Below are 26,353 nucleotides of genomic sequence, written 5' to 3'. Positions count from 1 at the left end.
CAGGCATGTGCTCTGACCAGGAATCAAACCTGCCACCAAGTGAGCCACACTGGCCAGGGGCAGACTGAATACTTTTTAACCCATTTGAATTCAAATCAGGAAATGTTCTGATATTAAAACATATCAAATCCTTACTAATCATCTAGCATAAATTATTATTTGCTGTGAGTTTCAGCTATTTGGAGATACTTTATTTCTGCTGTGGTTAGCCTTGATTCATTTTGCCTGATGCAATTAGTGTTCCACTCTTCTATTAAAGAACATGACTATATTAGTAGCATGATACATATAATAAATGGGAAGGTTTTCTTTAGGGCTGTGGCCTTTTTGGTTGAGGTTATGTGGAAGTATATTTCATCTAAGTTAAACACATGGAAAATATCTTTCAAGTAACATCTTCAAGAAGTATGCTCAGCTTTGGTTAATCAGAGATCATCCTATTTTAGCACTAAGCCTGTAAAATTGCTTTACAGTACTATTCTCTTTTGTTGTTTTAGGTGAAATGGAGTCTGAAAGCCAGCCTAAGAGGCTCTTCCAAGGCACTACCAATATGCTGCCTCCGGAAAATGCACACTTGTCTGATCTCAGTTCATGGTAAAAAATGAAATAAAATCAAAAGGATATTAGGGTATGGTATATTTAAAGAGTCACATCAAAAATATATTGGGATTATTTAAAATATATTCAGCTTTTAAAAAAATATATTTGTATTGATTTTTGAGAAGAAGGGAGAGGGAGAGAGAGATAGAAACATCAATGATAAGAATCATTGATCGGCTGCCTCCTGCACATCCCCTACCTACCAGAGATCGAGCCTGCAACCCAGGCATGTGCCCTTGACTGGAATAGAACTTGGGACCCTTCAGTCCGCAGGCCAACACTCTGTCCACTGAGCCAAACCATCTAGGGCATAATTCAGCTTTTTATCCATGCTCCATAGAGGGGAAATCTCTCAGAGGTGTAGATAATGTGGAAAAACAGATCATTTGAAAGTCATGAGTACCTTTTTGGAAGTGTGTATCTTTTGGCACCTCCCCCTTCATTCCTAGCTCCTGTTAAGTTAGCTTCTCTCAGTAGATGCTAATGGTGTGGGAGAGTGTCAATAGCTGGTTGGTGTGAGAGTTTCTGGATTGCTTGGTAACAGTAAACTGATTGTAGCTGGTCTGCCTGCATTTTGTATTATATCCTTTTTAAAAAATATATCTTTATTGATTTCAGAGAGGAAGGGAGAGAGATAGAAACATCAATGATGAGAGAGAATCATTTATTGGCTACCTCCTGGACACCCCCTACTGGGGATCGAGCCCGCAACCTGGGCATATGCCCTTGGCCAGAATCGAACCTGGGACCCCTCAGTCCCCAGGCCGACGCTCTATCCACTGAACCAAACTGGCTAGGGCAGGATCTTTTTTTAAGAGTCCACAAGGGCATTCACTTTAAAAGGCTTGTATCCTCTAAATGGAAGAATTGTGTAAGCCACTTATAAGGTATAAGTATTAATGATTCCTTCTTTCCAGATCACTTATTCCATGTTTTGTGGAAGATAGCTTGTATTTCTAGTTGACCAGGAAGTTAGATCTTTCTAGTTTATTAGACTCGTTGATCAGCACTGTTCTAACCTTGGAACAAATGCCTTTTAGATTGTTCCAGCTATTTTCAGCCCCACAGCTTTTCTTCTCTCTCATCTCTGTCTGTCCTTGGTAGTTCAGTGTGCTAATTTTGGTACAGAGTGCCTTTCCAGGTATGTAGACGATCAAAAAGAGAAAACCTCTAAAGCTTGTCAAGATAACTAGTAGATGAAACTCTATAATTAGTAGAAACTACATATCACTTATGGTAAAGTATGTTTTAATATAGGCACATGGCATTATAAATAGATTTGCTTACTCAGTTACTAATCAAGTAACCAAGTTTGGTAAAAGATAGGAAAGGTTTTTGCCAAGCTAAAAACATACGGACAGGGTGAGGTGATTTATAAAAAATATTGTCATAGACTGATTGTGCAAGATGCTATAAAACAGGTTCATACAAATAAATAAGAAAGGAAAGAGAAGGTGTGGTATATACCAAAAGTTCTCTTCCCTTGTTCAGCCATTTATTCCTCCAAGCAGCAACCTAAGCTTTAAATGATGGTGGCTGTTGTGAGGTTTCTATTTCTGTTGCCCCTACTTCCATTCTCTGAGGGCCTGTGACTGGCAATGAAAGTCCTGGGAACATTGATGATAAAGGGCACTTTTGATCCATAAACACAAAAAGTGTTCCCTCACAATGGAGAGATTTTCTTTATTCACGGCCACTCATATAATTCTGTGAAGCCAACATATGGCTCAAATGATATGTTAAAAAGAAATTTATTACTCAAAATTCACAAAACTAAGTTTCAAATATATTTAAGCAAATTTATAAATTTAAATGACATTTTTAGTAAGTTTATAGCATTTGGACTTCCAAGGATATTAAAATTTAATATTTCACTAAGTTTTTTGGGACACCTTATATAATAATATTGTTGACATTTATGTCTATAGCTAAGATATTTTGAATATGAGTTATTCCTGATATGTAAAAATTGGATCCTGCCTTTGCAGAAACTTCTTTCTCTCTTTAATGTATTTTCATTGATCAGATAGACATACTTCTAGAAATGGGGAGAAAGACCGGAAGTAGTTGTGTTCTGGTTTTTATTGCCATAGATAGCAATCTACTTGATAATGAAACCAATGAAACAATTTTTATACCATTTAGGGAATAAAAAATTATCAGATCATCAGTAAATGATCGTTTAAATTGTTATAGTTAATTCCTTGACCTACCCTACAAATAAAAGATGGGCTTTAACACTTTAAATTAAAGTTTATATACTAGATAATAACCTTTAAAATATGACATCTTTGAAATAGAAATTAAATGTAAAGTTTGAGTATGTGTCCATTTGGAATTAGTGTCCAGTGTTCCAACTGCCACCCAAAGAAATACTAAGCCTATTCTTTATATCATATTTTTTACTAACTGAAAATTTTGAAATTTCTGATAATAAAATCTGGGGAACATTGTCACCACAAGACAGGAATTATGCCATTCTGCATTTAGTCTTCATGAACATCAAGAGTTTTAAGTACACCTTTCTTTGCATGGTGCTTTGATTTTTTTTTTTTTTTTGCATGGTGGGAACTCATGTTCTGCTCCTCATTTTTGGGAGAATAAGTCCGTAGCATGAAAATTAAGGAATTTGCCTGGCCGGCACGGCTCAGTGGTTGAGTGTCGACCAATGAACCAGGAGGTCAGTTTGATTTCAGATCAGGGCACATGCCCACGTTGCAGGCTCGATTCCCCAGTGTGGGGCATGAAGGTGGCAGCTGATCAATGATTCTCTCTCATCAGTGATATTTCTGTCTCTCTCTTCCTTCCTCTCTGAAATCAATACAAATATATATTAAAAAAAGAAAATAAAGGAATTTTTAAGGCTGCTTGTCAAGATTAAGTGGTAGTCTATTTCTCCTACAGAAAAGGAAAAAGTCTTCAATGAAGTTTCAATTTTAATGTGACTGCTAATTTAACCCTTATGATTTTAATTTCTTTAGGTTAATCTTAATTATTTTAGCATTATTTTAATGTTATATGTATCATGACAAGAAAATTTTATAGTGAATGTGTGACATACCAAGAGTAAGGTTTATTTATTTATTTTATATACTTTATTTTTATTTTTTGTTAATCCTCACCTGAGGGCATTTTTTCCATTGATTTTTGTAAAATATATTTTTATTGATTTCAGAGAAGAATGGAGAGGGAGTGAGATAGATACATCACTGATGAGAGAGAATCATTGATTGGCTGCTTCTTGCATGCCCCTTACTGGGGATCAAACCCAAAATCTGAGCATGTGCCCTTGACTGGAATCAAACCTGAAACCATTCAGTCTACAGGCCGATGCTCTATCCACTAAGCCAAACCGGCTAGGGCTCCATTGATTTTTTAAAGAGGGTGGAAGAGAGGGGGAGAGAGGGAGAGAGAGAGAGAGAGAGAGAGAGAGAGAGAGAGAGAGAGAGAGAAACATCGATGTGAGAGAGGCATTGATTGGTTGCCTGCTGCACATGCCCCCACAAGGGTCAGGATGGAGCCTGCAACCAAGATACGTGCCCTTGACTAGAATCAAACCCAGGACCCTTCAGTCCATGGGCTGACGCTTTATCCACTGAGCCAAATCAGTTAGAACCCAAGAATAAAGTTTAATCATGATTTATTTATTAATAGAAATATGTACATATACTTTGAACATGTTTATGTGAGATACTGTATAGATACTGTGCCGATACTTTTAAACTCTTGTTCCCAAAGTGACTGTGAAAATTATCATATTTAAATGTATGATCTTAAGAATTTAGAGCTTATGTGGGAAGATAATCTTGGGCCTTACTAAGGTAAAATAGTGGAGACTAGAGAAAATGCCCTATGGACCAGTTTAACCCACATCAAGGAGTAAGGATGCCCTGTTATCTTACCTTATTTCAACATCTGCTGAGCTTCATAGGGCTGTGGCTAATTTTTAGTGCACTTACCTGTCTATTCATCAGTCTGATTGAACCCAGTTTATTGACTGGATAAGGCAAAGTGACTCAACCAGATGGGGTGAGAGTATGTGTCACAACAGACATCCTAGTTTTGTTGTTCGAATGTTTTAATGACTCTCTTACAATTTCACCCTTAGTTTTTTTAGACGGAAGGAATTACTTTAACAGTCATAAGTATATTTGGTTGTGTGGTTCAGATAGTGCCTCAACATTATGTTCAGTGGTTGGAATGAATTAGTTCTCTCTCTTTCTCTCATCCTCATTCAAGGATATTTTTTCATTGATTTTTAGAGAGAGTGGAAGAGAGAGGGAAAGACAGAGAGAAATATCAGTATGAGAGAAACACATCGATTGGTTGCCTCCTTCATGAACACCGACAAGGGCCCAAGCCAGGGGGGAGCCTGCAACCGAGGTGCATGCCCTTGACTGGAGTTGAACCTCGGACCGTTCAGTCTGCAGGCCCACGCTCTGTCCACTGAGCCAAACCGGCTAGGAATGAATTAGTTCTCTTTTGATTCATGTACTCCTATGTTCAGTTTGAATTATGTAGGTCCTTTGCTTTCCTGCTATTGTCTGGCTCCATCAGACTTTAAGATAGGAAAGAAAGAAGAGAGAAACTCAAATTGGACCATACTTTGTTGCTTTTAGAAGCCCTGGTAGAAGTTTAATAGCAGATACTGTGAAAATCACTTTTATTTACTAATATATGGATTAAAATATAATAAAAATCTTGCTTTATGCAGATATACTGACAATGAGTAATTTGTGACTTGTAGTCTGTGCTTCCTGGCCATGTGTAGTAGTGCCAGATTAATTAGAACAGAAAGTAGATTTTAGCTTGGTGAAAATATATAGTTAATGGTTTATTAAGTTCTGAATCTGAATTGCTTTGGAAACTATTAAAGTATGCTGTTTTTCTGTTAATAATAAAAATTTTACATATGTTTATATTTAATAATAGAGAAGAAAATCTTGAAAAGATATGAAATGTTCAGATTTCTCTTTTTCTTGGTAAATTTACCATTAGTTTATTTCTCTTAAGGTAATCAATAGTGTTAGGTGACAGATTTCTCTGCATGTTTTGTGTTTTTTAAATTAAATTTGTTGGAGTGACATTGGTGAATATAATTTTATAGGTTTCAAGTGTACAGTTCTGTAACTCATCATTTGTATATTGTACTGTGTGTTCATCACCCACATCTTCCATGTTTTTGAATGAATACAAGATTCACCTAAGCAAGCAGGTCTTTTTATTTATTTATTTATTTTTATTTATTTTTTTTTGAAGGTACAGTCAATTACCCTTTTTGTCTTTTATTAGATAGGATTTTATTAAATTAAATCTTTATTGTTCAGATTATTACAGTTGTTCCTCTTTTCCCCCCCATAGTTCCCCTCCACCCAGTTCCCACCCCACCTTCTGCCCTTACCCCTGCCATTGTCCTCATCCATAGGTGTATGATTTTTGTCCAGTCTCTTCTCGCACCCCCCACACCCCTTCCCCCCTAAGAATTGTCAGTCCACTCCCTTTCTATGTCCCTGATTCTATTATATTCACCAGTTTATTCTGTTCATAAATTATTTATCTTCTTAAAGGATACCTTTCAGCATTTCATATAATGCTGGTTTGGTGGTGATGAACTCCTTTAGCTTTTTCTTATCTGTGAAGCTCTTTATCTGACCTTCAATTCTGAATGATAGCTTTGCTGGATAAAGTAATCTTGGTTGTAGGTTCATCCTATTCATCATTTTGAATATTTCTTGCCACTCCCTTCTGGCCTGCATAGTTTCTATTGAGAAATCAGCTGACAGTCATATGGGTACTCCCTTGTAGGTGACTGACTGTTTTTCTCTTGCTGCTTTTAAGATTCTCTCTTTGTCTTTTGCTCCTGGCATTCTAATTATGATGTGTCTTGGTGTGGTCCTCTTTGGATTCCTTTTGTTTGGGGTTATCTGCGCTTCCTGGACTTGTAAGTCTATTTCTTTCACCAGGTAGGGGAAGTTTTCTGTCATTATTTCTACAAATAGGTTTTCAATATCTTGCTCTCTCTCTTCTTCTGGCACCACTATAATTCGGATGTTGTTACGCTTGAAGTTGTCCCAGAGGCTCCTTACACTATCTTCATATTTTTGGATTCTTTTTTCTTTTTGTTTTTCCAGCTGGGCATTTTTCACTTCTTTGTATTTCAAATCTTTGACTTGATTCTTGGGATCCTGTAGTCTGCTGTTGGGTCTCTGTATATTTTTTATTTCAGTCAGTGTATGCTTAATTTCTAGTTGGTCCTTTTTCATATCCTCAAGGGTCTCACTAAATTTATCAGCGGTTTCTAGAAAATTCTTGAAAAACCTTATAACCATGGTTTTGAACTCTATATCCAGTAGTTTGCTTTCCTCCATTTCTGTCACTTGTGACCTGTTTCTTTGTCTCCACATTTTGGCTGCTTCCCTTTGTTGGTAGAGTGACTTTGTGTGCTAGGTGTCCTATAGGGCCCAGTGGCTCGGCCTCTCCAATTACCTGAGGTGGACACTCTTGGTACACCCCTTTGTGGGCTGTGTGCACAGTCTTGTTGTAGTTAAGCCTTGATTGTTGTAGGTATCACTGGGAGGAATTGACCTCCAGGCCAATTGGCTGTGAGAATCAGTTGTGTCTACAGTGGGATAACTTCTGTGCTGGAGACACTCTTATGGGGCAAGACTTGCTTCAGTGGGGCTTCGGTGTTCACTGAGCCTGCCCCCTGAGTGTGTCCCTTATGGATCTGAGGAGTTGTAATCTGGATGGTCCCACTCTGACCACTCGTACACTGACTCTTGGATCTCTAAGGAGGTGCTAATTTAGCCTCTGCTTGAGGCTACCCAGCAGGAGCTATGGAGAGATCTTCAGATTCCTCTTCTTTGTTTGGAGTTTGGAGGTGCCTAGATGAGGCCCAACTGTGAAGCAATGGAAGCTTCTGTGGGGCCTTGGGCCTTCTTTTTGGATGTTCTGGGTCTCTCTGACCCAGCTGCAGTTAGTTAGGTAATTTTATATTGCAAAGGGCCAGGCCTTTCATATGCAAAAGCCTCTGCTCACAGCTTGGGTGGGGCGGGGTCTCAGGGAATCAACAGGGTGGAGCAAACAGCTATGTCTGATCCTCAGCCCTGCCCTAAGAGGACCTGGGTCTCACTGTTCCGCGTTAATCGCTGCAGGTGCCTCTGAGAGAAAGCCGCCCTCAAGTTCTGCCTGATGTCAGACAGTCCAGTTTCTCCCCATATGAGTCTGGGTCCTCAGAGACTCGCCCGGAACTGGAGTTCAGAGCAGTCGGGAGCTTGAGATTCCTTCCTGATTGAAAAAGACAGCCGCATCCTCAGTTGCCAGCCCTTTCCGTGTGCGCCTCAGTACCTCTGCACTTTACTTCCACACCGCACCTCCTCTGTGTCTCAGTGTGCTTTTCTCTTTCCTTCTAGTGTAGAATTTCCACTCGGCCAGCCTTCCGGTGGTTCTGGATGATGTCTGTTTTGTCTTTTAGTTGTATTTTTGAAGTGGTTGTGCGAGGCAGCAATTTCCGGTGTTTACCTATGCCGCCATCTTGGTTTTCCACAAGCAGGTCTTGTTAGAAATGGAATCTTTTAACCCAGTGCTCACCATGAGTCTGGTGGTTAGAATAAGAAAGTCTTTATTTACATTCAGATTATCTGCTTGGTGTCCAAATTTTAATCCAAGCCCATTTATTTCTGCCAGGTAGCACAGAGCATGTCCTTCGGCTGCCCAGCCAATATGTGCTTTAGGAAAATAAATTTATTTTAATATTAGTCTAGGCCAAATCCTGCAGGAGGAAAATATCACATATATTCCAGAGCAAATATAAAGGTGTTTTGATTTTCCAATGTCTTAGATTATCTGTGCAACTTTCTTTCAGTAGTTTGAATAATTCATATTTTAGACCTGTTTGCCTTTTGGTTGAAAAAATATCTGAGCCAGTTAAAGTATCCAAACGTCTTTCTTAAAAGTGGTATTATTAATGATGCATTTGACAGCTGTGAGCATAGAGTAGGAGTACTGTGGAATATACCGTTTCCATTTTAATTTTTACTATTCTGAAGCCTGTTTATATTCTGTCTCCACCTAAAAAAATCCAGTGCTAATAGAAAGAAATGACATTTTGAAGAAAAAATAGTAGAATAGAGAAGCAGGGTGGGTGGGAAGTTATATTTCATTGAGGGTGGTATAGGGCCCAGAAACTTCCAAATGTACCACAGATTACTTTATACTGGAAATATATTAACTTAGAAATTCATACGAATGATAATATTAAAGGCTCATAATATTTACCCTTAGAACACATTAGATCAGGATGGGCTTTTGCAAAGGAGCTAGTGACCAGATTTAAATTAGAACCCATATATTCCGATTCACAATTCCTTCTCCAATTCTTTGCTTTGTTTCTTTTTCGAAAATAAAAAAATATTTCTGTGTAAATCCTAAAACTTCATGACTACCTCTCCAGCTTTGTTTCTCATCGTGTTCTTCTTACTGTCTATACTACAGCCACACTAGCCTGTTTTTGGCTTCTAGAACTATCCTTGCTTCCCCCCAAACCTTACCTCATTCATGCCTACTCATCTTTCAGATGACAGCTCAAATTTCACTTTTAGGGAGACTTGTCCCTCCTTCCTCCCTGTTCCTTCAAATTAGATCAGGTTTCCCATGTTATATACTCTCAGAGCCCCTTGTATCTTTCCTTTATTGCTTTGATCATAGATTATAATATGGTTATTAGTATAATTATTTCAATGTCTGTATTCTGCACTGTTCTGTAATTTTGATGAGGCCAGGAGCCATGTCTGTCTTATACACCATTGTTTTCTAATATCTAGCATAATTCCTGCACTTGGCAGGAACTCAGTAGTAGAATAAATGAATGAGTGAATTTGGGCCAAATAGAGCATAGAGCTTATATGTTGGATTGATGGGAATCAGAGCTGGAAAGGCAGCCTGGTGGCAAATGGTGAAGGCTTTTAATTGTGAATGCTGCAATATGAAGGCAGATTTATGAGGCAGGGCAGACTGATTGTTGGGAGCCACGAGGGCTTGGGCTGGATGGATAAGGTATCCCTGTGCTGGGTTGTAGAGGCTCTTGATGCCCCAGATCAGGAGTTTTAGTGGAAGGGTAGGAGCAGAAGCCAGTTGTCAGGATTAAAGAGGTGAAAGGACTTTGAGGGCATTAGGTCTGTGGATATAGAGCAGTGATGGCGAACCTTTTGAGCTTGGTGTGTCAGCATTTTGAAAAACCCTAACTTAACTCTGGTGCCGTGTCACATATAGAAATTTTTTTACCTTTGCAACCATAGTAAAACAAAGATTTATATTTTGATATTTATTTTATATATTTAAATGCCATTTAACAAAGAAAAATCAACCAAAAAAATGAGTTTGCGTGTCACCTCTGACACGCATGTCATAGGTTCGCCATCACTGATATAGAGCATTCCTTTTATTTTTTAAAAAATATATTTTTATTGATCTCAGAGAGGAAGGGAAAGGGAGAGAGAGAGAGAAGCATCAACGATGAGAGAGAATCATTGATCGGCTGCCTCGTGCACGCCCCACACTGGGGATCGAGCCCACAGCCGGGGTATATGCCCCAGCTGGAATTGAACCATGACCTCCTGGTTCAAAGGTCAGTGCTCAATCACTGAGCCATGCCAGCTGGGCTATGGAGAGCATTCCTTTTAGAAGCTTAACTGGATAGTAATAGAAGGGATCAAAGAAAGGAATCTTTTAGAGGTGGTAGGGAGACCTTTGGGTTTTGAAAGCAAGAAGAAAGGAGACAGTGTAAGAAATTCATAAAATGAGAAGAATATGAAATGCAAATAATGGAGGAAATTAGAAAAAAAATGTGTTTGAATCAAAGTCCTTTTGGGAGTGGAGAAGTGGTAAAATCTAATGCAGTTGAAAGATTTGGTTCTGTAGTAGAAGGACCATGAAGCACTGTTTGATAGAATACTTCACACAGTTCAGGGTAGGTACTTCAATTAGTAACCATTTCCTTCTACTGTGAGACTGATGGGAAGGTAAGAAGATAAATATAAGGTAGAACTCTCGTTAGCTGAAGATAAGGGAACAACCTCACTAAAACTGTGACTTGTCAAGAGGAAGGCTTATTGACATTCTGGTGCCTCCTGGAGAGCACTAAAATGATAGGGAACCTCGAGTGTCTTACTTTCACAGGTATTTGAATATAGTACATGATAACATAGTTCATTGCTATTGCTTTTTTGCTTTTTATTATTTACAAATGCAGTTCTAATTTGTGAGTTCTTAAAACTATGTTTTTGCATGTTATGTTTACTTTTACCCTGATAGATACATCTGCTTATAATTCTTTTTGCTTTGTCTTCAGTTCAGATATTTTGGATGGCAGTAGTAGTAGCAGTAGCAGCAGTGTCTTATCCTCAGACTCACTGGCTAAAGGCAGCACGATTGCAGAGTCTCCAGTAGCATGCTCCAATTCATGCCCTCCATTCATCTTGATGGATGATCTCTCACCCAAGTGATTTACCCATTTCTGATTCAGTGTTTTAGCTGCTGTTTCCTACATAAATCATTCAGTGAGAGGAACACAGAGAACTTTGATCCACAATGAGGATTAAAGTATTACATATTTAAACCATTTTGACACCATTCTTTTTTTGGCATCTCTCCTCTACAGTTCAATTTTATGAGGATAGTGACCTTACTTGTGTGTGTGTGTGTGTGTGTGTGTGTGTGTCTCTCTCTTTTTGCTAATCACATTTTGGATCTAGGGACTAAATCTCAAATATGTTTAAGGAAAGCACTGATATGTATTTTTTTTTTTTTTACTGATATGTATTTTTTTTTACTGATATGCATTTTTGATAATGGTTCCTTTCCCCAGCAGTTATATGACACCTAGAGTAGATCAGAAATTCTCTTGCTTGACAAATTATTTGTCCTCTGTTGGCTACATAGTTTCAAATCTATTTCACAATAGATGAGTTGCTTTTCATTATATATATATTTTTCATTCTTCTGCATCAGTTTAAAGCACATTGTTTGGTTTCCTTTTCCTGTTTGAACTGCTCACTTGCCATTTCTCACAGAGCGGAAAAAACACATAGTTGCTTTCATTACTACCCATATTGCTTCTTTGTTGTTGGAGTGTATGACGTGAGGATTGATTTTAGTGCTGAGAGTGTAAATGAACTTACATGATGCCTGGAGTAGTCACCACACAAGTTCCTGTGACTTAGCTACCACAGTTGATATTTTTCTCCCCAAATCTGTTACCCTAAGGAATATATACAATATTATTAATATTTCTAGGTGGTGTTATCAAGGAGAAGAAATTCCTGCCTTGACCAGATGTGTGGAGCACCTACAAATGAATGAATAATGTTATTTACCCACTAACTACTGTCTAGAAAGCATACATGAAGCTTGACAGCTTGCCCTGGGTGGTATTATGAGGCCTGAGATGCCTTGGGGTAAAGATGTATATCATAAGGTACCTAGCAAAGGGGGCTTTATGTGACTGCCACATACTGTTTTGATTGCTGCTTTTTTCTGATTACTTTTGTGACATTAAATTCTTTTGTTTTGTTGTGTGATGAGTGGTGCTGCTGACTGTGTTTTGGTCATTGTGTTGCCACCAGAATCAGAATCCAGTTCTTTTTCATGCTGCCTTATAGCAAGGCAATTTAATATCTATGTGGAGTAGGAACTGAAAAAAAATCAATGTTATTGTGAACTCTGCTTTTAAGAAGCTGTTTGAGCTGTGAACATTGTACATGATAGTCTGAGATACCAGAAGTTAATTTTTAAAAGGTAAATCCTGAATGGAGCTATTTTAAAAACCTGAATGTAGTCTATTGTTGTGTTATTTATTATTTAAAATTGTGTAAAAATGTCTGTCATGATAGATTTCTTTTAATGTTCATATATTGTGGGTGGATAGTCTGTATTTAATATGCAAATTTGCCTGCTAGGATCATAGTATTCCATTTTTGAATGTATGTAAGAAACGAAAACTACTGCACTTGTGTGTTTTGAAGGCAAAGATCCTTGAATCTTGAAGGAAGATGTTGCACTTTGCAGGTACTCGCTGACTAGTAATACTGAATAGCTTGAAGGGAAACATATTCTCTTTGAATTATAAGAGAGCATCACTTAGCTAGCAATAAGTAGTTCTGTTACAGCATCAGATGCGTTGTTTATTTTAAATAGTAATAACCACCATTAATGGCTTTATTTCTCATATTGCTTTCACCTGTGCAAAGGCCATAATCCTTCAAACCTAACATAAATGTGTATATTATGAAGATTGCTCTCTAGTATGCCATTTTAAAGAAACATTATTTCTATGGTATTCAGTGTATTTATTCTGTTTGTGAAAGAACCATGTTAAAATGTTTCTTCCTATATAATACTGAGCGATGGTTTTATCTTACAGGATACTTATCCACATTCACTCTACTGTCTTTTTGCCTTAAAGGGACACTTTTGGCCATTTAGTGGCTCTAATTTAGAACTCTTAAGAAATAACCTTTGGAATGTGATATTTATTTTTCAAATTCAGTGGTGGGGTAGAATTAGGGCAGGAAAATGAAATTGTTCCAATGGTATGAGAACTAGGAAGCAAGATGGTTAACTTTATTGTTTAAAAGGACTAGGAAGTTAAGTTTCTGCAGGGATTGTTTTGAGATAAATAAAAGGTAGAGATGCTAATCTTCAGATTAGCTTGGTTAAGAGAACCCCTTTATTTTTATATAAAATTTAATATTTGAAAAGTGATCATTGTTATAAATTAAAATTATCTCTTCCTATTCTATATTATATCATATTTCAGGCTTCTATTTGAAGATAAATAGAAGAGATGATATGGTAAGAAAATCCTATAGATGATGCTCTTTTTGCTTGACTGACTTATGTAATCATTGTATTTCACGATAACTGCTTTTGGAATAATGGGAAATTTTGTGAAATGCTGACCTTGTGTATATCTTAAAATGCAAATTTAATAAAGTGTGTACACATGCATAAAATTCTGTAAAATTTTTAAAGTATATTTATTTTATTCTTATTAATAACTAGAGGCCCGGTGCATGAAATTCATACACGGGAGGGGGGGGTCCCTCAGCCCAGCCTGCACCCTCTCCTATCTGGGATCCCTCTCACAATCCAGGACTGCTGGCTCCCAACCGCTTGCCTGCCTGATTGCCCCTAACCACTTCTGCCTGCCAGCCTGATCACTCCCTAACCACTCCCCTGCCAACCTGGTCAACCCTAACTTCCCTCCTGTGCTGGTTTGGTCCCCCCCAGTTGCCCTCTCCTGCAGGCCTGGTCCCCCTCTAACTGCCCTCCCCTGCAGGCCTGGTTTCCCCCAACTGTCCTCCCCTGCAGGCCTGGTCCCCCCAGTTGCCCTCCCCTGCAGGCCTGGTCCCCCCAACTGCCCTCCCCTGCAGGCCTGGTCCCCCCCCAACTGCCCTCCCTTGCAGGCCTGGTCCCCCCTACTGCCCTCCCCTGTAAGCCTGGTCCCCTCAACTGCCCTCCCCTGCAGGCCTGGTCCCCCCCAACTGCCCTCCCTTGCATGCCTGGTCCCCCCAACTGCTCTCCCCTGCAAGCCTGGTCCCCCCCCCAACTGCCCTCCCCTGCAGACCTGGCCTCTCCCAACTGCCCTCCCCTGCAGGCCTGGTCCCCCACAACTGCCCTCCCCTGCCGGCCATCTTGTGGCGGCCATCTTGTGTCCACATGGGGGTGGCCATCTTGTGTGTTGGAGTGATGGTCAATTTGCATATCACCGCTTTATTAGATAGGATGATTTTCTGCCTCCATAGTGCAGTATTACATTCTTTTTGGCTAATTGCAATCAAGTTTTGAATAAAAGGGTATCAGGAACACAAAGGAACTAATAACTATATTGAAGTTTGGACTGTTTCCCAAAACAAAGAGAAATCTCCCCCCATAACCTGTCAAATTTTCAAGAACATTTTGTAGAATTTGACAATTTAGAAGGTTCTTGCCAATACCACATGGATTTCATACTTGTTTTCAATTTATTTTATCTTGTTTGTTTTTTACATATTCATAAGGCTAAATTGTTTTTAGAACTAGATGGAGGGGTAGACAGGCAAAAAATAAAAGCCTTTTTGTATGACTCAGGTTACAAGCACTCATTTTTCTTTTCAGTATTTTAAAAATATATGAACTGTTTTATTTCACATTTACAGAAAAGTTGTATAAATAGCACAAAGAACTCCAGTATATCCTTCACCCTGGTTTCTCAATTGTTGATATTTAACCACATTTGCTTTATCATTCTCTCTCTCTCTCAATTCTTGTATGTATGTATGTATGTATGTATGTATGTATGTATCTAGCTTATGTGTGTATGAACACACATTTTTTTTCTGAACCAACAGTTACAGGCATGATATGCCCTATTATACTTAAATGCATCAGTGAAAATTTTCTAAAGACTTGGACATTCCATATAATCACATTACAGCTTTCAAAATTAGGAAGTTAACTTTGATACCATTTAATCTTCAGACCCCTTTCAAATTTTTCCTATGGTCCTGATAATGCTCCTTAAGCAAAAGGAAAAGAAATCTTATATCTGGCCCAGGATTCAAGCCAGTATTATATGTTACATTTAATCATTATGTGTGTGGTTTCCCTCAATCTGGAAGTTCCCCATCTTTCCTTGTCTTTGGTGACCTTCATATTTCTGAAAAGTGCTAGTCAGATATTGTGAGAAATGTCCCTTAATTTAGGTTTGACTGATGTTTCCTAGTTATTAAATTCAGGTGTTTTTTTTAAATTATTATTTTGGGCAGGAATACTACATAAGCAATGCTGTGTTCTCAATATATCATAGCAGGAGGCACATGCTGTCACTGTCCTAATACTGGTGATGGTAACCTTGATCCTTTGGTTAAATTGGTGTCTACCATGTTATTCCATTGAACAGTTAGTGTTTTCCCTTTGAAAATAATAAAATATTTGTATAGAAATCCTTTGAGAGTATTAACATATCTTGTTTCCTCATGAAACTTTCACTTACTACTATTAGTATCCACTAATCTTTCTTCTCTGATGGTATTATGATGGCTATCTAATGGTGACTCTCTAATTCTATCATTTCTACTACATTTATTAATTGTCATTCTACTGTAAAGAAAATTCCCTTCTCTACTATTTATTTCCATCAATGTAGATTCATGGACTCCTATTTTAGTCAATGGGATTTAACCCATTACCATGAGTATATTGATATTCATCTCTCAGATTTGGACGGTGAGTGCCCCTCCATGCCAGCTCCTGAGTCCTGTTGACAAATCCCTATGATTTTTTGAGCAGTGCTTTACTTTCTGGCGTAAGATGTCCCAGATTCATACTTTTCTTGCCCCAGCCCTAGGATCAGCCATTTCTCTAAGGAGCCCTGATTTCTTTTAATGGAGAATGGTATTTCAAAGTCAAGGTGTAGGCTAGACACTGGTATAATCATTGCCACGGGGGGGGGGGGCAGCATGGTTTAAAGGCCTTCTCAGCATAGATCCACACATATTTATATCTGTTCATCTATTAAAAATCATGAATTCAAATTCATACCTCCTGTTTCAGTTCAACAACACAGCGTACATCCTGGCATCTACACTATAATTCCATTCTCAGGTAGTGACAGGCCTGGTTCCCTTTATCCTCAAAACAATTGGTAATTTCTCCTGTATGTAACCAATTTCCAGCCCTGACATCCTGGCTGCCTTGCTAGCCCAACCATCTCTTTGGCTCTGACCCTCATGCCCCTCTAGCCCTACCAGCCCTGGCTGCCTCTATGAAGGGAAAGGGAAAAAGATCTAAATACTCAAGTTTTAAATATCCCTGGCTTACACCACCAGCAACCTCCTTTTCCTTTGTGTTCAACTATTCACAGTTCAGGGATTTTTTTCTCTTTTTTTTCGACATTTTTTATTACAGTTTACATTCAATATTATTTTATATTAGTTTCAGGTATACAGTGGTTAGACAATCATAAACTTCACAAAGTGTTTCTTCCAATATTGTCAGTATTCACCTGACACCATACAGAGTTATTACAATATTATTGACTATATTCCCTATGCCATACTTTACAAGGGATTTCTTAGACTGTTTATCAATTTAACAGATATTTATTGAGCCCTGTGCTGGGAACTATAAGTGCAGATTAAGTTCGTGCCTTCAAGAAGACAAGTCTAGTGAAATAAACAGAAATACACAGACTATTAGAAGCACCAATTTGAGTGTGCTGGGTGAATACAAAGGAAGAGCACCCAACATAGGCTGTGCTGTGCTTCTGGAATGTTTCCCAGAAGTAGCACTGAAGCTGAATCTTGAAGAGCAATCTTGGGTGAAGGTGGGAGTCAGGTAGAGGGAAATCGGATACAGGTAAGAAGAGACCAAATCACTATCACAGAAATACAGTAATTTGACAATTATGGAAAATGAGGCTGGATTAACCAATGTTACCTCAATGAATTAAAAAAATGAAGCTGGAGAGAGAAACAGGCTGTGGTCTTTTAGAATTTGAGCATTTTAGCTTATGTAGGTAGAAATCTTTATGCCTATGTGTATAGACATAAGCAGGGAGATTGTATAAAGAAGTGGGTTAAGGACAAAATCCTGACAAACACCAACATTTAAAAGGAAGCTGAAGGAGAGATTGGTAGCAGGAGAAAACTGGGGAAAGCAGCTATCTATATCAGTGAAGCTAAGGAGGGAGTCATTGCCAGGGTCACTTAAGGTGAGGACTGAAAACTCCTATTGGTTCTGATAATTAGGCGGTCCCTAGAGCCTTTCATATGTGTACTTTTGGTGAAGTGAAAGGGGTAAAAGTGAGATTGCAGAGGCTTAAGTAAATGAGGGGTTACTATCTCTTCTGACTAAAGGAGTGATTAGAGCTCCAAAGCTAAGTAAGGTTAGAATATAGACCTCATAGACAAGTTTTTAGTTTGGGTCACTGAGACCTGCCTACTTTGGACAAAAGAATCTATGCCCACATTTTCTAGCTTCCTCTTTTCCTTCTTTCCCAATTCTTGTTCATTACAGACAAAAAGTTTCTCATTTCTCCTCTGTATCCTCAACAGCCAGCACTGTATCTGAAACATAATAGTCGCTCAATAAAGTTTTGTTGAATAATTGTGGAGTTATTCACTCTAACCAACAGAGGGAGCTGAAGGAATATCACTAGGGAGTGTTAACCTATAGAAGGAACTGGAAGAAAGCCACACACATTCTGACCTCTAGGAGGAGCATCAAGCTTCTTGTCTTCCACACATTACTGAGGAAACTTACATGAGGAGTCTCTCCACTTTTAGCTAATATTTTTAATATATACCTAATATGTATCTTCTGTTTGTGGCACATGATGCAGATTTTCCATTTATGAGAGTTATATGAAGTATTCTGTTATAACAAATTTAGCAAATAATATTTTAAAATACATATATCTCAAACATAAGAAAAAGTGAGTTCATTTATTTTTATTGAATTTTTATATTTTATTGAACTTATTTGGATGACATTGTTAATAAAATTATATAGGTTTCAGGTACACAATTCTGCAACACATCATCTGTATATTGTATTGTGTGTTTACCAACTCGTCAAGTCTCCTTGCATCACCATTTATCCCACCTTTACCTTATTCTACCTCCCTCCACTCTCCCCTTCCCTCAGGCAATCATCATACTGTTGTCCATGTCCACGAGTCTTTCTTCTTTTCTTTGAAAAGTGAGTTCAGTTAAAGAAAAATCTTAAGTAAACAATAGTATGAATGATAGATATCTAGATATGGCCCAAATCATCAAAGTAAACTATAAATCAGAACTCAGATCCAGGAAAGTATTGGGTCACAGTGGTGTGTAGAACTGTCTGTTGAATCTGTGTGGAATGTTGTTGTTTTTTTTTGGGGGGGGTGTCTCTTTGTATTCTCTCTTTCTTCTGTGAAGTGTGATAAGAGAAGTCTGGTACCTCTCTTTAGCTTCTGAGAAGACACTCTACTTTGACGATCAAGGGGAGAACCTGTCTGGGGGTTAGGGAAAACAGGTCTTAAGGAGCACTTGAGCCTTGGTTTGTGAGGTCCTGGTTGGTTTAGAACTGAGGGTTCTCATGGGGACTTTTAATGCTAAAACAAGGAAAGTCCCAGACAAACTTGGACCAATCAGTCACCCTAAAAGGTTTCTTGCCTCCTTAGGTATGGTTTTCCTTTAGTTTGTGTTTTATTACCTATCTTTTCTGACTAAAGGAGTGGATAGAGCTCCAAAGCTAAGATCAGAATGTAGCCCTCAGAGAAAGAAGTTACTGAGCCCTGCCTACTTTATTGTTGTCTTTTTTAAAAGAAATTCTTTTATTTTAATATTTTTACTGATTTTTAGAGAGAGAGAGAGAGAGAGAGAGAGAGAGAGAGAGAGAGAGAGAAACATTGATGTGAGATGTGAGAGCTGAACATTGATTGGCTGCCTCCTGCACACCCCCCACTGGAGCATGTGCCCTGACCAGGAATGGAGCCAGCAACCTTTAGATGCCACAAGATGATGCCCCACCAATTGAGTCACATCAGCCAGAGCAAGGCCTGCCTACTTTGGGCAAAATAAATTTTTAGTCTAACCCATCTGGTGACTGCACTGAAGTCTGAGGTGAAAGCCCAAGCTAGTACAGTAGTTCTTTGTCTGAATCTGTCCTTCAAGCATTTAGCTCCCTTCAGGATGGGGGCTGGGGGAGGGGAACTGTGGCTGCTGTAGGTGGTGGGTCAAGAAATCTAGGATTTGTAATCCTGACCATGCATATTTCCTCCTCAAAGACAAAACTAACATCTCATAGCAGTGTTTAAAATTATTTTCTCTTTTATTGTTTTCTTCATTATTTGTTATTCACTTTATAATTATCTATATAATAAAAGCCTAAGCGACCATTATGGAGAACGACCTGAATGACTGGTCACTATGATGCACACTGACCACCAGGGGCAGACACTCAATGAATGCAGGAGCTGCCCCCTGGTGGTCAGTGCGTTCCCATGGGGTTGAGCAGCCACTCAGCCAAAAGCCGGGCTCACAGTTGGCAAGTGCAGCAGCACTAAGGAGCAGCAAGCCAAGCGGTAAGGAGCGAGCAGGCAGGCAGTAAGGAGCGAGGGATCCCAGATTGTGAGAGGGATGTCTGACTTCCAAATTAGGCCCTATGCCCCTGGTCTGGCAGTCGGACATAGCACAAGTGGTCCTGGACTGCTAGAGGGCACAGGCTGGGCTGAGGGACCCCCCCCCCATGCATGAATTTCATGCACCAGGCCTCTAGTAAATTATAAAGGAAAACTCATAAAAGTTCAAACCTTATAGAAATATGCAAATATTTCTATGCAAATAAATAAAATATTACCTGTATGGCCTTCATATTTATAATAGATATATATGCATATTTTCTCCCTCATTTTATTTTGTTGATTAAGGTATTACGTATGTGTCTTTATCTCCCCATTGCCCCCCAACCCCCCACTCATGCCCTCACCCCCCTGGTGTCTGTGTCCATTGGTTAGGCCTATATGCATGCATATAAGTCCTTTGGTTGATCTCTCCCCCTTACCCCCACCCTCCCCTACCTTCCCTCTGAGGTTTGATGGTCTGATGGATGCTTCTCTGTCTCTGGATCCACAGGGATTAGGCCTAAACTGGCAGTCAGACACCCCTCTCACAATCTGGGACTGCTGGCTCCTAACCACTCAACTGCCTGCCTGTCTGATTGCCCCTAACCCCTCTGCCTGCCTGCCTGATCACCCCTAACCTCTCTGCATGCCTGCATGATTGCCCCTAACTGCCTCTGCCTGCCTGATTGCCCCGAACTGCCCTTCCCTGCCGGTCTGATCTCACCCTCAACTGCCCTTCCCTGCTGGCCTGATCGCCCCTAACTGCCTCTGCCTACCTGATCACCCCCAACTGCCCTCCCCTGCAGGCCTGATCTCACCCCTAACTGCCCTCCTCTGCCAGCCAATTTGGTTCGATTGGTCAGTTTCTATTCCAGTCAGCATCAAAAGCTCTGCCTCCTAGGCAGCCATTGGCTCCTCACAATTAACCCAGTTTTGGTTCTGATCGGTCAGTTTCTATGCCAGTCAGCGTCTCTGGGCCTATCAACGGGGCCTGATCAGGAAGGCAGGGCTGATCAGCAGCCCCAGTGGAGGCCTGGAGAGAAATGGAGGCTTGGCTGTTAGCCAGGCCAGGAGAGAAAGAGAGGCAAGTTCTGATCAACGGCTGCCACAGAGGCTATGGATCAGACCCTGCTTCTCTTTCTGCAGGCCTCTCTCCAGGCCTGATCTGCAGCCCCCTAGGCAGTTAGTGCTAGGTTTGTGCCGGGGTCCAACCCCAGCGGGTCCAGGGGTCCCCAAAGGTGTGGACGGAGTTGGCGAAGAAGGAATGACACGGAGACAGCGTTCAGTTGATCAGCAGCCTAGCCAGGATCTCTAGCCAGGATCTCCAGCCAAGTTCTGGTCTGGATCTCCAGAGACGTTCTGCTCTGGATCTCCAACCAGGTTCTGTGTCCATGTTGTCTTACTAGGTTCTCCAGCCAGGTTCTCCAGGTTCTCCAGCCAGGTTCTGTAGCCAAGTTCCCTCACTAGATTCTCCAGCCAGGTTCTGTCCAGGTTCTCCAGCCAGGTTCAGTCACCAGGTTCTAGTCAGGTTCTCTTGCCAATTTCTGTAGTCAGGTTCAGTCCAGGATCTTTTGCCATGTTCTCTCGCTAGGTTCCGTCTCTAGGTTCTGAGGCCAGTTTCTGTCCAGGATCTTTTGCCATGTTCTCTCCAGCGAAGTTCTTCTGTCTCTAGAGAACGTTCTGTGTAGGTTCTGTGCCTAGGTTCTGTCTCTCTCGGTTCTGTCTTCTTACATCTGTATTTATACCAGTTGATTCCAATCCTATCAATCTCTATTTCAAAGGTTAGGGCGTTTCTTATCTCCATTCCAGGGAGTAAAGATTATGTAGCTTAAGCATGATTGTTCGTAGTTAAAGTGATTAATTTCCCACCTGGCACTTAGTTAAGAGGTTTTATTCCCTCCCTAACTTCAGGGGAAAATCCCTACCTGGGGAAAGAACCTTTCTCAGAGACCTTGGTTAAAACACATAGTGCCAAGAAGGTGAGCAAACATATTAAGAACAGTATGCCATATATGCCAGGTCCCTTGAAACAGCAAGCATGGACCGGATCCCGGCAGGTTGGGGCACCCCCAGCCGCCCCAGTCAGTGGGCACGTACCCGTCTTACAGGTTTAATTTCTGGGATGGGGTGCATGCAGGAGGCAACCAATTGATGTGTTTTTCTCACACTGATGTTTCTCTTTCCCTCCATCTCGCTCTCTACCCCCTCTCTCCCTCCACTCTCTCTTTTTTTTTCTTTTTTTTAAAATATATTTTATTGATTTTTTACAGAGAGGAAGGGAGAGAGATAGAGAGTTAGAAACATCGATGAGAGAGAAACATCGATCAGCTGCCTCCTGCACATCTCCCACTGGGGATATGCCCGCAACCCAGGTACATGCCCTTGACCGGAATCGAACCTGGGACCTTTCAGTCCGCAGGCCGGCGCTCTATCCACTGAGCCAAACCGGTTTCGGCCCTCCACTCTCTCTTAAAAAAAAAAAAAGAACCAATGGAAAAAATATCCTCAAGTAAGGATTAGCAACAACAACAAAAACAGTTAATATCCCCAATATATAAAGAACCCTTAAATTCCAGGGGTGGGGGGGGGGGGCTAAAAATCCAAAGAGGAAATGGGCAAAAACATTGAATAGACAGTTCACAGAAGAAAATATAGAAATGGCTTAAACGTATAAAAAGATACTCAACTTCACACATAGAAAGATGCAAATATATTTTTTAAAATATGCAGACAACTTGACTATTCGAATCGCTTGGGGAGGAGAGTGAATGCTTGAAAGAATGAACAAATGAATGAACTATTGGGTTCTTATACTCACCAATGGGGCCTGCTATTTCATAATTGAATGAATGAATGAAGTGGAAACAAGAAGTATCATCTACATCCATGTTTTCTTTAGTTCTCTCTCACCCTTTCTGTATCAATTCTTAGCCAGTTTCCATAATAAAATTTTTCTCCTAATTTTTCTTCCTAATTGCCATTTCATGTCCATTTATTAAGTAAAGTAAAACCTTAAGCATGACCCATGAGCATAAAACAAAAATAAGATAAGCTGCAAGATTTAAAGAGCAATTAGTTGTTACTATCTAAAGTGCTTGAAAATGTTCCACTTTCTTATCTTTCTATAGTTATTTTCTCATGCACCAAAACATGAAAACTAAAAAATAATTTGTTGTTAAAAGCATTCCAACATTTGTTTGACTTTATTGCTAAAACTTCATTCTACAGTTTCATTGCAAACGTAGAGTATTTTAGATTTTAGCTTTACTTTTGTGAATTAACTTGGGACCCTACTACCATACTTTGTTTCTTTGTTTCCGGGCACCCCCCACCCCCAAATCAATAAGCGTTTGAAATGTAACACACTTGTAAGTTGGGGAGACTGCATGTTTATGAGTGCCCATTGATTGAATTTCTTAAGGCACCCTTAAGTAGTTGTACTTTTTTTTCTACCAGTAGAAAGCCTGGCGAATTTTTCTATTATACCTAATTTTCATCATGTAGAATAAAGCTTTCTTCAAACATTGATTTTTTACCTCAGAACTTGAATGAGTCTCTTGATTTTGCAAGCCCGGAAAGACAAATTTTCCCCCATAGAGTCATTGTAAAAGGAGCCTCATGGTAGTAGATCCTATTTTCTCTAATACTGTAATTATAGATTGACCCAATAAATGTTACTTAACATTTTTTCTCAATTGAAAGGCACTAGAGAAAAATCACACATCTTAGACTAGAGCAGCTTAAGTCTGCTACAAATCGGTTTATCCTTATTTTTGTGTGTATTTAGAAGTTTTGATAATCTATGTAAATAAACATGCTGCATAGCATCGGTTTACTGCAGTAAAACAGCATTTTTCAGGGTGCTGTTAAAAGGCTTTGATGAATTTTAATACAAATTGAATTGGGACAACTAAGGGTTTGAAGTTAAAATTTAGGTAGCATGCTTTAAATTACTTATTGTAAAAGTACTATATGCTCGTTTGAGAATATATAAAAAGTAACAGAAAATAGAAGAAGGAAACATTTAAAGTGAAAATAAAATCACCACAATTACACCAGGCAGAAATAATTATATTTTTTCCTACATAATTGAGCTCGTATACTATGTGCAATATTTTAAGCTATGAAAGTACTTACACTTTGATAGTGTTTTTAAAAAGAAATAAATTGTCATTCAGGGTATTATATGTTGTGTTATATGTTCGCATACTACTGTGATGACTGGTTTGAAAGTCCTGTGTCTAGAAATCAATTCCTATAAGTCCTGTTTCAATTACCTGCAGATGTCAGTGTGGATCTGAGTGTGGTTCAACAGTTTGTTCCTTGATGTGATGGGGCAGTTGAAGTCCAGTTGTGAACCAGTTGCTTATTAAACGAATGCCAGTTTAGTTTGGATGAGAAATATGAGCTGCAAGGGCCTTACATTGCTGAAACTTCTTTTAAAAAATTTTTAATAAACATGGATATATTTTCTAGTTACAGAGGTTTGCATAAGAGTATACCCTCTTCTTCCCAGCCTTTATTAAATGTTACCGTGCTAGAGGGGTGGAGTTGATATAGCTGGGCTTATTAAATATGACTTCAACCCAGATGGCAAGTCTGAGGGTATATTACTAGCTGTGTTGGTTTACTTTCTGCTGCTATCGTTTGCTTATTTATTTATTTATTTTGCTATTGCGTATTTAAAAACAAAGTTTAAAACCAATAATTCCACTTCTCAAAGAGCATGATTTTTGTCATTCCTTTTGACGCTTCTTTTCTGGGATTCCACTCCTCTTCTACTTCACAACATAAAAAGCCATAGTGTTCATTAGGCTAGGAAATTGTCAGAGAGACTTGCAGTGGCTCATTGTGGCAAAATCCTGTTTTTCTTGGGCTATGACATAAATCTACCATCTGTTTCATAAACTAGCAAGCTTCCTCTCAGCTATAATTTTCTGTATATATTGGTACATAAATTGTTGGTGGCTTATGTTTACCTAGCAACAGAATCTGTTTGGCAGAAGGCTGTGGGAAAGGAGGCTCTCTTCCTTCCTTTCTTTTCATTCTTTTCCTTCCTTCCTTCTTTCTTTCTTTTCTTTTCTTTCTTTCTTTCTTTCTTTCTTTCTTTCTTTCTTTCTTTCTTTCTTTCTTTCTTTCTTTCTTCCTTTCTTCCTTCCTTCCTTCCTTCCTTCCTTCCTTCCTTCCTTCCTTCCTTCCTTCCTTCCTTCCTTTCTTTCTTCCTTCCTTCCTTTCTTTCTTCCTTCCTTCCTTCCTTCCTTCCTTCCTTCCTTCCTTCCTTCCTTTCTTTCTTTCTTCCTTCCTTCCTTTCTTTCTTTCTTCCTTCCTTTCTTCCTTTCTTTCTTTCTTCCTTTCTTCCTTTCTAGAAGTTTCATCTACAAATTTTCCTCAAGTGCAAGAAAGGCAAATGTACTGGGGGAAACAATCTGCCCTTTATATTATTTTAACCCAAATTGCCTAGTAAATGCCCACTTTGGAGGATATTTGTGCTACTTTGATTACCTTGTGTATAACTGAATGCCCTCTCTGGTATTTCTTTTATAAGCAAATTTCTTATAAATCATTGTGAAAAACTGTCTTGATCTTTTAGCTCTCAAAGACCACTGAGTTTTGGAACTGCCCACATCTGTCCAGTTAAATTTCTTCAGTGTTCTTAGTGTCACGTACAGGTTTTGGGTGTTGAATTTACATTTCAAGAATATTGGTTGGGAAACAGAAAGACAATATTGTATTGTGGACAAATACTTATATGTGGAATCTAAAAAAATAAAAGTAAGACTCATATAAAGAGAGTAACTTGTGGTGGCCAGGGGGCTGGTAGGTAGAGGAAATGGGAGATTGGTTTGAGGGTTCAAACTTCCAGTTAGAATATGAATAAATTGTGAGAATCTAATATACAACTTGGTGACTACAGTTAATAACAGTGTTGTGTAAAAAAAAGGTAGCTATGTGAAGTAATGGATGTGTTCATTAACTTGATTGTGGTAATCACTTTGCTTATCCTATATAATAAAAACGTTATATGCTAAGTGTCTGACCTTTCAGTTGACTACTCGACCAGTCACTATGACACGTACTGACCACCAGGGGGCAGATGCTCCAACAGGTAGGTTAGCTTGCTGCTGCTGGATCCGGCCAACAGGACTGGCGAGAGGACCAGACACACCTTGGAGCCCTCCCAAGGTCCGTCTCCGGCTGGCTGGCCCCCATTGGCCCCAATCGGGACTGGGCAAGAAGGTCCTGATCTGGCCCTGATCACAGGCCAAGGGACCCCACCCATGCATGAATTCGTGCATCGGGCCTGTAGTGTATATATAATCAAATTATCATGTTGTGCATTTTAAATATATTGCAATTTTATTTTTCAACTGTATTTCAATAGACCTAGGGCGGTGCAGGGCAGAGGGACACTGGTCAGGACCTGGTAGTTTTTGTTTGTTTGTTTGTTTTAAATATATTTTTATTGTTTTCTGAGAGGAAGGGAGAAGGAGGGAGAGATAGAAACATCAATGATGAGAGAGAATAATTGATTGGCTGTCTCCTGCACGACCCCCACTGGGGGATCAAGCCCACAACCTGGGCATGTGCCCTTATTGGGAATCAAACTGT

At 39.4% G+C, this 26,353-nt stretch overlaps 1 protein-coding gene across 3 annotated transcripts in view; it reads left to right on the top strand.

Annotated features, from left to right (window-relative positions):
- Positions 1-13,613, top strand: part of PABIR2 (PABIR family member 2) — a gene marked incomplete at both ends in the record, with an annotated part of 28,038 nt that extends 14,425 nt beyond the window's left edge. Inside the window, 2 exons of one of the 3 annotated variants that reach the window (XM_081081865.1) lie at positions 498-594; positions 11,893-13,613. In XM_081081865.1, the coding sequence (XP_080937991.1) occupies positions 498-594; positions 11,893-11,962 (167 nt within the window). Of the gene's footprint in view, positions 1-497; positions 595-10,948; positions 11,103-11,892 lie in introns of those variants that run through there. The other 2 variants (XM_081081866.1, XM_081081867.1) reach the window with 2 other exon arrangements.
- Positions 13,614-26,353: the final 12,740 nt, after the last annotated feature.

The sequence above is a fragment of the Myotis nattereri genome (genome assembly GCF_964212035.1).
Source record: "Myotis nattereri genome assembly, chromosome: X".
NCBI classification, from domain to species: Eukaryota; Metazoa; Chordata; class Mammalia; order Chiroptera; family Vespertilionidae; genus Myotis; species Myotis nattereri.
The sequence above is the reverse complement of the archived record's forward strand: the minus strand, read 5'-3'. Positions and strand labels throughout refer to the sequence as shown.